Source organism: Lepeophtheirus salmonis, chromosome 13 (assembly GCF_016086655.4).
Source record: "Lepeophtheirus salmonis chromosome 13, UVic_Lsal_1.4, whole genome shotgun sequence".
In the NCBI taxonomy this organism is placed as follows: domain Eukaryota; kingdom Metazoa; phylum Arthropoda; class Copepoda; order Siphonostomatoida; family Caligidae; genus Lepeophtheirus; species Lepeophtheirus salmonis.
In genome coordinates, this window is record NC_052143.2 from 47,520,702 (window position 1) to 47,531,287 (window position 10,586).

The 10,586-nt window shown below is 31.7% G+C and overlaps 1 protein-coding gene across 3 annotated transcripts; it reads left to right on the forward strand.

The window, feature by feature from the left end:
- Positions 1-996: 996 nt before the first annotated feature.
- Positions 997-10,586, forward strand: LOC139906937 (rho GTPase-activating protein 190-like). 3 transcript variants are annotated; one of them, XR_011783179.1, is made up of 6 exons: positions 1,250-1,780; positions 3,682-3,875; positions 3,933-4,173; positions 4,768-5,440; positions 8,186-8,728; positions 9,447-9,650. XR_011783179.1 is itself a non-coding variant. In XM_071892757.1 (6 exons), exons 1-6 carry the CDS (start codon positions 1,690-1,692, stop codon positions 9,667-9,669), a joined length of 1,518 nt encoding a protein of 505 aa, XP_071748858.1. In that variant the 5' UTR covers positions 1,250-1,689; the 3' UTR covers positions 9,670-10,586. The 3 variants fall into 3 exon arrangements, 2 of the variants coding, with proteins under 2 accessions (XP_071748859.1, XP_071748858.1); XM_071892757.1 differs by having other exon boundaries at positions 8,186-8,281; positions 9,447-10,586; XM_071892758.1 differs by lacking the exon at positions 8,186-8,728 and having other exon boundaries at positions 997-1,780; positions 9,447-10,586.

The window sequence follows — 10,586 nt, forward strand, 5'->3', positions numbered from 1 at the left end:
GATGAAAATTTTTTACTGGATAATAGGTGTAAATTTTCTTTAAAAAAGGAAATGTGGGCAAATTGTGAAGCAGATAAAATTTATTTTGAAAAAATATATTTTTTCAAATTTATGCTTCCAAAGAAATGTAGTTTTCTTTTGAATAGCTATGGATATTTGAATTTTTTTGGAAATAATTCAATATTGTGTGAATAGCTATGAATTTTTAAAAACAAAATACATTTTTTGTGAATAACTGTGGATATTCGGGGGAAAAAAATCATAACTTTTAATTTTTCAATTATTTTCGTAAATAGCTATGGGTTTTTGGAACTTAAAAAAAAAAAAAACACTTAATATTTGAAATTCCTTCACAAAAATATAATCCTGGAGACACCCCTGTAATAAGTTTGTCCTCATTTCGTACAATGGACATAAAAAAGTGGATATAGAAACACTAATTGAGTAGTTTGTTTATAGGATCTATTTTTAAGAGTTTATGCCTATCATGAATAACTAAGTAACGCCTCAGTTTCCGCTCCCACAGGTCATATAGAGAATTTGCTAACATCAACCTATAAAACTAAAAGCAGTTTCTCATTACATTGATACAGTGAGTACGACATCTCTTTCTCTCTCTCTCTTTTTAATCCATGTTGTTGCAATATTTTTATAAGAGTATTATTAAGGAGAAAGGGAGGGGATTCTTATGGTTCTTTATTTTATTTGAGGATATCCGATTCTCAATTCAACATAATATTACATTATTAGATATATAACAACGAATAAGTTTTTTTAAAGAATGAATCATAAAAATAAAAAAAAATAAAAAAAAGAAGAAAAGTGGGGTTTGACAAAAAAGAGAGAAAGAAATGCAGGCCCGGAAAAAAGGCGTTATTTGAGTGTAAATGAGAGGGAAGGGCAGACGTGTGGGCTGGGATAGAGGGGAAAGAAAGGGAGGAAAATAGTAGAGTGACATCTATGGAAAGGATGAAGTAACTTTGATTTGTATGAAGAGAGTCGGTGAGAGGACTCTGATGAGGTCCATATTATTGAGCTTGAGCTTAAGTAAGTCACTATTGATCGGACCCGCGGGTGTGAGTAGAGAAAATGGCGTGCGGTATAAAGTTGGAAGGAGAAGAAGAAGAGAGGGCCGGGGCGGAATAGTGAATTTGTGTGTGTAAAGTGAGAAACAAAAATAATAAAAGAAGAGAGAAAGACAAGAAAGAGAGAGAGAGAGAAGGAAGGAAAGAAAGAAAGAAATAGAAGAAGAAGAAGAAGAAGGCGAGTGATGAATAGAAAAGGGGAAGTCGAAGTTGAAGTAGTTTTTCTTTCTTTCTCTATCAGTGGTGGTCTTACCGATTGTCGTGTTTTTCATGTGAAATCCTTTGGAATTGGGATTTGAAACTTGATAGTAGGATCCCTGTTGGAACCCGTTTTCCCTCCTTATTTGCAGTGTAGTTGCCCGTGGACTGTTATTTCCGTGACTCTGTTTGCTCTGAGGGATCGAGAGCGTTGTTGTTGTTGTGGAATGTTAGAAGGAGGAGTGTTTGGCTCGTAGTGTGTATGTTGACAATGCCCCTTGTGAGCCATGGCTAATGCTATGTGTAAGCCTGTGAAAAGTGAGTGAGTGTGTGAGTGCCTGGAAAGAAGGATGAGGTGAAGTGGTATCCATGACTGATCCCCTGGTCCTCTGAACGCGACTCATCCATGGATCATCATCATCCCAAGAGTAAGTTGGAGTCGGCATGGAGTGCCACTCTGGGCGCGGGAAGCCGAGGCATGATGCGTGCAGCTGGAGGTAAGACTATTCCTCCCTTAGCCCAACCCAACCCAACCCATTCCATTCACACAAGTCTGCTATCAAGAAATGACGGAATAGAATCCCTTGAAATAATGAGTGAAGCTCCTAGAAGCTCAAAAGAACCTTTTCACACACGTTTTGGGGAGCTCTAAATTGATATTTTTACTACATGAGATGCACCCATTTCTAATAAATCATAAGGACACTTTAAGAATAAAGAGTACATTGAGCACCACTTGATACCAATGAGAAATAATCCAAGTGAGATGTACTGAAAATCTAAATGAATGTCAACATTTTTTTGATCGATTAGGTAGGAGTAAAGAAGTAGAATTAGAGACAAATATCCTATTTTTCCCCCATAGTAATTATCTACACTATAAAAAGTAAGATTGTATCACAATGTAATAACATATTTTAGGGTCTGATAAAAAATAATAACACTAGGGAATAAAGATATATGTTTTTGAATGATGCTAAGGTTTTTTTATTTCTTAGTCCCATTTTGACATCTGATAGTTCACTAGTTTTCTGAACATGAATGGAAAGGGGGTTTTATTCTCATAAAACTGGATTGTTTATGCCTCCAAAATGGCTGACATCATTCAGCTACCATGTCTTCGAATAAAAATGGAACTAACAAAAAATACATGGGATTTGAAAGATCCCACTTAAAGATATTTACGTCATTTTTTATGAAGAAAAAGCTGTATAATTTTTAACAACCATTATATTTCCTATGTCAAATGACATAGGAAAAGATTGTAATTTGAATAAGATCCAGTTACTTTAGAGAATAATACTTTAAAAAAGAACACAAACTAATTGAACAAATTATACATGTAACAACTTCCAATTTCTTTTTTCATATGCACATGTAGTATTACTAAAGATTATATTTTACAATGACCTCCCTTTTTTATGCTCCTTTGTTTTAGTACAACGAAAAATGATCTGGAAGTAATTACATTTATACATAAAATCATTTATCCATATCCTAATTATCCTTGTTTTGAGAGTAATATTTCCCTAAATAATTGCATAAGGAACAATTGAACGAATCACAAGACATTTCAAAGTAGATTACTTTTTTTGATTACATTTCAAAGTGTTTAATTTTTTTAATATCCATATCTGCCACAGGGTCTGAACAGATTTGAAAGCTATTCCATGAAATGGGGATGGGATGTAAATCTTATAATAATGGTTGTTAAAACTTATGATGTTCTTTTCATGTATCTGATGTAAATCTTTCAATAATGGTTGTTGAAACTTATGTTATTCTTTTCATGTATCTATTGACACAAATATTCTTTTAACATTTACTTATGTTATATAAGCAAGAGCTTTTTATTTTATTTTAAGTTTTACCGCATTAAAACTGTTTGGGGGAAACAAAAAGTATGTAGTTACATAAATGCATCCTACATTTAAAGTCAGTAAGGTATTTATAGCCTTTTTAAATTTTACACTCATATACTTTAATATATGTAATCTTTTTCTATAATTTGGGTATTTAAGGATTATTATTGTAAAAATACATTATAATTGTATTTAGATGTTGGAAGATATGTCTTTATTTTTTTCTCGTATAGAATGATGTGTGTTTATCATAATAATGTCCAGCCTATTTCTCTCTATTATGATGATGACTTTTATTGTTATTTATTGATTCTCACACTTTTATGAGTATAAAATAATTCATAGATTTTTGAAGGAGAGGAGGTGCATCGTTCATAAAAATTGATCTACTTAAATACATCTATCTTTATATATATATGTAGACATTTGATAGCAGACAAATAAACAAATTTAATGAGAAGAGAGAATTATGTTTTTATTCTAATTTTAATAATTTGACTTACTATTCATTTATCAATAATAAAATATCAATTTAGGACTAACACTTCGACGAGGAGATTCAGCTGCATCCTCGGGTCCATCAAAACTAACATCCATATCAGTTATTGGTCTTTCTGGAAGCGAAAAAGAAAAAGGCTCAGTTGGCACTGGTAAATCCTGCCTTATCAACAGATTCATTCAGCCTACTGCGGATAATTACGGCGTAGACCACATCTCATGCTTTAGTCAAGTGAGTTGCTCAATGATATATAATATATATACCACCACCAAACCCTTTTTTTTCAAGTCGGATTTCTGTGGAAGAGTTGTGAATAATGATCATTTTTTATTCTGGGGTGATGTACTCAAACTGAATGATGAAGGAACAGAGTTTCATATTCAAGTTGTAGAACAAACAGAGTTTATTGATGACGCTTCCTTTCAAACTTTTAGAGGATCTGGTAAATTTGAGTCCTATGTAAAGAGATGTACAAATACCAAGCTTGTCTCTGCTGAAAAGATTGCTTACATCTGCAAGGATCAATTAGGTAAATTTAGATTCTTCCTTTTTTAATTATTTTGAGTTATTATTAAGGATATTGTTAGTATTATTAGTTGGATGGAAGCATGGGATGCTAAGGAAATTGGTGTTTTTGAAATGATTTAAGTCCTTTATAGATTCCAGAAATTTATGAATGAAGGTCGATTATAATTTTTTCATTTATATACTTAATACAAACATACACTCGTATATGTTTGTATACATTCCCTTCTCTTTGTCTGTAAACCGTTAGAAAGTCGAGGAGATTTAAAAAAAATAATAACAACTTTCTTTTTCATGCGAACGATGGTTAGGCTTTTTAAAAATATTCATCAAATGAAGCATTCAAATGAATATAAACGCAAAGTATATTCATACCAATAATAATAAAATATATGACTTGAGTTATAATAAGTTTTACTTATTTTAAATGTACATACATGGAAATTTAAAATTCACATCACATAAATTGCTAATATATGTATATATGAATGTATATACACACGTCTTAGCTGAAGTAAAAACAGCAAATAATCTCTTATTCATTCGCCTGTTCTATTTTGAATCCCTAAAATTTATTTATATTAACTTTTATTATTAGGTATTGAAAGAGAATACGAGCAAAAGTTCATGCCTGATGGGCGCTTCACTGTGGATGGTTTCCTCTGTGTTTTTGACGTGTCTGATGTGCCCAATCGTAGTGTTGATAAACAAGTGGACGTCTGTGCCTCCATCTTAACGACCGTTCTTCGTATGAAGAAACCCATTATTCTAGTCGCAACTAAATGTGATGAAGCTCATGAGATTTACGTGCGTGAGATTGAAAAATTAGTGAACCGTAAGGAGTTTAAGGGTCTCGTTCCTGTCGTGGAGTGCTCAGCTCATGAAAACATTAACGTAGATCAAGCATTTTTTGCTCTTGCTCAAATGATTGATCGCACTCGAGGCCGATCTCGTATAATATCTTACTATGAGGCGGCTGCAATGAAAAGAGAGACATTAGATCATGCAACGGACGCCTTTCAAAGACTTCTTAAGCTACAAATTACTGATTATGGTTCCATGTGGTCCACCACATCTAAAAAACTTTCAAATCATCACGAATACATGCATTATGTGGATATTTTTGGTAAGGATACAGCACAAAGACTTTTTAAGCGTCATATTCGGAAACTAAAGGACGATTATCTTGGTGCAAAGGTTCAAAGATATTTGGACTTACTACCAGAAGTTCTCCACGAATTGTTTCCTGATTTCGATACAATGGGAGAAGGGTAAGACATGAAGCTCTTTACTTATTTTTTTTTATAAAATATACATACATTATATTCAGCTCTACATGTAAAGAGGTTAATAACTCCTTATTCTGATTCATATTTATAAATTCAATTATATTAATTGATTCTTATTTTATATAAGAGTGGGAGGAATTGTAATTAATATATAATTGCAAATTTGCGTTTAAGAGATGTGGTTGTTAGAATTCATTATCCACCTTTTAAAGGTCTTGAGTCATTTTTATTAAGTTTTTACTATTATACATGATGGGTGTCCCATAACTATTTTCTTACTTTTTTGTTACTTATTACCATTTCACCAGGGCTGAAAAGTAGAAAAACAGATAATTATTTGAATACAATTTTTATCCATTACGATCACAGAGAAGATAGGGAGGGATAATTCCATAAAAGTCACTAAAATCCTCCGTACAGGGGACTCTCAATCTGACATCCCTTAACAGGTTGACTGTAAGACTGTTTAAACTTAAAAAAGTTCGGTCCTTGATGACGTCATTCAACATCATTTCTTCGTTTTTATCCTGTTCTAGTACTTACAGTCTGAAGAACTGATATGAATGGTCCTAAGACTGAACTGGACTGAATCAATTAGGACTGACACAATATGTCATTTTGTGACAAGACCATTTTTGCCTCAAGCTAATTCACTGGACTACTATTTCTGGATAACCGCCACCTCAATACCAATGCTTTAAAGGCCTCCGCCAATTCAACATGAGAATAGATGGCAAAGTGATGATAGGGAGGGCCTAAATTGCCTTCTACACCCGTTTGGAGGTCATTACTGAGGCTGACTAAATTGAGTTCTAAATAATAGACAGCAAAGTTTGAAGTATTTGAAATATACTCCATTGGACACTTTCAAACCTAGTTTTCTGGCTAAACGTTAATGGAGCTATTGATGAGCGATTAGGAAATCAGGGGCGTCCACAGGGGGTGGGCTGAAGGGGCTGTAGCTTCCCCAAATTAAGGAATTTTTCATTTTTACTAGAAAATTTAATATTTGAATTTTTTTTTCAAATTTTTTTATTTTTGTTGTTTAATTTTTGAAGTTTTTATCCAAAAAAATTATTTTTGTTGAATAGCTGTGGATTTTAGAAAGTTAAAAAAAAAAACAAATTTAAAATTTGTTTTCAAAAAGTTCCAAAAACCCAAACCTCTTCAACCTCAACCCTGCGGACTCTCCTGGAAATAGTTATCTGAAGCCCTGTAGATACATATATTCATGCAATGTTTTTATACTGTGTATGTATTTATTAGTGTTGGATTCAGTCTGGAAATCTTAGACCGGCCTCGTTGTAAAATCTAGAAAAAAAATTGGACTTTTTCAAACATGTGTCTTTTATCATCTTTTTTTTAAGATTTAATTCGAGGGGAAAAGACGAGAGAAAAAAGAAAATTTGGTTTATGGTCTTGAAAAGATCACTTAAGACCGAACCGACAAAAAAATTTCTCGGGTTGAGTTTCAACCCTAGTACTTAAATACTATAAATAATACATATATATTATTTCTTTTTTCCACCCTCCCTTTCTCCCACTCAACTATTTGTATTTCAACTTATAAATACCAACATGAGTTAACTTTGAAGAGAGGGAAGTCATTTTGAGGGCATTCATTTTGATACAACATCATTATTTATGATATATGTATTGCTTATTCATTGATATGTTTTACAATTTCTAACCGCCTTCGGTTGATGAATTGTAAAATAATAATGTAATATCATATACTTAAATTAAATTGAATGTATTCCTATTTATGGTAAACCATTCATTGAAAGAATTTTATTGGTGCATATTTTTATGTGTATATTCAAAAAAAAAAAAAAAAGAAAGAAAGAAAAAAGGAGAGAAACTAATTCAATGCATCTCCTCTAATCCTTGCTGCATTGATATTTGATACTGATTATATATTTAAAAAAAAAGAAGAAATTAAAATCATATATTACATTTTCACGGATGTCGAAGGCGACACCATCTTGGGGGCTCATAAATTCCATCAAATAGCTTTAAAATTATCAAAATACTTAGCACCTGTATTGAATACTATTTCATATAAAAGGAAAGCAGTGATATTTGAATTAAATCAAATTAATAGTCTGCTAGAAATTCCAATGACGGGAAAAAATCATGATAATTACTGTAAAATATTTTAATCCTTCCAAATGTTATAGATAGATGACTGTCTTTACTATGTTAATGCCATATTTTTATTAAATATTAAAGTCTGGGATATAACAAAATCTTGATAGATCGATATATTTTTCATAGATAGTAAAGGTTTAAGTCCTTTCACTTTTCAGTCTCGATTTTGAAATATGGTTACTATTTTCCTTAATTTAAATTGTTAAAAAAAGTTTTTATTCTTATAAAGCTTCTTGGTTGTTGAAGCCCCCAAGATGATTGGCATATGAAAAGTTTCTGTATTATTGACTACTTATTATTATATTGAAGTATATTTTATATTTTAGCTATATAGATATGAAATAATAATTTATAAGTCCCTTTGATGGGAGTACAGATCATTAAGTATTTATTAGAAAATATATTACTATCATTTTTATGTATGTTCATTTACGATAAAACTTTTGTATGAGAGATATCTTTATCATATGTATATCTTATATATGCACTGTACTCTCTTTTGTACACTAGTCAAAAAATTTGTTGTCGTGTATATAATAGATGATGATTCAAGTTTTGTTATTTTACTTCTTGTAGCTGTGATCATTTTATTTGTCATATGGAAGGCTTATCCTGTGATGGATGCGACCATTTTTATTCCAAACATCTTTCTCATCGGCTTCCACTGCCATGGCAAGTACATATACTCACAGAGAGAGAGAGACAGATAAAGAGGAGAGACATACCTATACTCGGTCATAAAAATAAGAAACGTCTCAATATATCGATAATTACATAAGTGTTATTGTTGTTTTTTGTGCTTTGTAGGATTTTATTTAACTACTTATATACATTTGTTTATTATTACATTTTATTTTTTTGCGAAAATAGTTCCTAACAATAGTTATCATTTCATCAGCTTCATTCTCATTTGGTCACCTACTTTAAAAGATAGTAGAGAGAGAGAGCCAGATCCTCTTTGCTCATATCCAATCATGACTCAGAATTAGTAATACCTATATTTATGCACATAATAGGTACACAGATGCTACGTACCTAGGACTTCCATTTATAAATTGCGTTCTTGCATTTAAGAGCTACATAAATAGTGTGATGATCATGGTGAAATTAAAAAAAGTTGTACGTACTCTTAATTCTCTCTCTGTCAATTCAATTACTACTACCACCAATCAAATGAGGTTTATAGTTCCATGGGGAAATAATAATAATAACAAAATGAGAACACCTCATTCTCATCTTGAATGGTACAAATTATCATTTCCCCCTGGTTCTCTAGCTCTTTGCACAATAATTTTACTTTTAGAACTAACACCACGCTTACGTATTTTTTCTGTATCATGAAAATACGTTTCAAAGCATTTCATTGAAACACACATTATTATAATTGTTGTTTTTGTAACTACATGTAGCTCTTTTTGTCATTTCACTTTGCACTCATTAATCATTATTATCTACTAACCCATACATATACATACAAAATATCCTCTTCCGCTTATCTTCTTCGTTATTGTAGCAGTATTAACATTCATTGTGCAATTAGTTGTATTATTAATATAATCATTACCATATTGCATTTTAAAAGTGTATGTGTTCAGCATATGCATTATATACGCAATCTTCCAACTTTTTCGTTCAAATCAAGGGAAAAAAGTTGGTGAATGATATCTTCAAAGCATGACATTGAAATAATACTATTATATAAATTATAATAGAAGAGTTTGTCTTACTTAGGAGGAGCTGTGTTTTTATTTTTGTGTGTGTTGTGTCATCATATGAGCTACATCAATAATATTTAATTAATCACCATCGTAATTAAGTTTATTTTGTTATTTTATAGGGACTGGGGACTTGTTAAAGAGCGGATACGAGAGCATCCTGATTTTGATCACTGGTTTATTGAATATCCGGAGGATACTACTTGGATGGAAGCAGATTTATTTGATGGAGGCGAATCAACAGAAAATCGGATCCCCTACGACATCCTTGAAATGCCTGAAGCTGAGAACGTCTATAAAAACCACTTGAATCAATTGCACGCTAATCAAAAGAGATTAGAGTAAGTTACCTATATCCTAATTTGGGCCCAAAATTATTATGATGATCAGTACCTGTCAATCGACATATTATATTCGGAAGTGGGGAGTGGTTATACAAACGGTTTTCTATATTTGTCGTTGCATTTGTTATGCAAATATACCGCCTGTAAATTTAATTATGACACCCTTTAAATGAAGGAAACATTTTTGTACCTATCCCTTAAATATGAATGGATAGTTAGACACTATTAACTTCTCTCGATGTGACGAGAAGGCTTTAATAATATAGCCGATTTCATGTTTCGTCCATCCCTTAGTTATCCGTTCTTTGAGGACACTCAAATTTTGTGCACGTTAGCACAGACTCTGTCCTCAATACGCTACAATATGTTGTAATCAAGGGGGTTGAGTTTAGTCCAAGGTGTAGGCATAGAATTCATCTGCCAATAAAAAACATTTTAATCAACCCCCAAAAAAAAAAAAGGGTGATTTTAGCACCTTTGACAGCGCACAAGGTCTTAGCCTCCCTTATAAATTTTTCATAGTTTACTATTGGTATGCAGCATACCTGATATTTGATTATGGATTTCGTTTGGCGTCTCCAAAAATCTGTTGAGATATTTTAAAACTTTTTTTTGTTAATGCTAAACAAAAGGAGCTGAATAATTATTATTATTTAGGGAACCTAAGAATTGGACATAATACATCTAAATAATCATTTAAAAAAAAAGACTATTTTTCCAAGCAGTTTGCTTAGTATGCATATAAGTATATAGTACATATGTATTTTCATTTAAATTGCATCTCTCTAAATGTTCATACTTATAATACAACTATTATTATTAAAAGAATTACATTTAAACTAAACGTGGGCTGATATATCGGGCAATATATCAGTATTTCGATATATGCTCCGATATTTTATGATGCAATCAGAAAAA

Excerpts from the sequence above, each read along its gene's own strand:
- LOC139906937 (XM_071892757.1), top strand. The coding sequence starts at position 1,690 with ATGGATCATCATCATCCCAAGAGTAAGTTGGAGTCGGCATGGAGTGCC. Across the intron at positions 3,876-3,932 it reads ACATCTCATGCTTTAGTCAA|TCGGATTTCTGTGGAAGAGT; the intron begins GTGAGTTGCTCA and ends TTTTTTTTCAAG. Across the intron at positions 8,282-9,446 it reads CATCGGCTTCCACTGCCATG|GGACTGGGGACTTGTTAAAG; the intron begins GCAAGTACATAT and ends GTTATTTTATAG.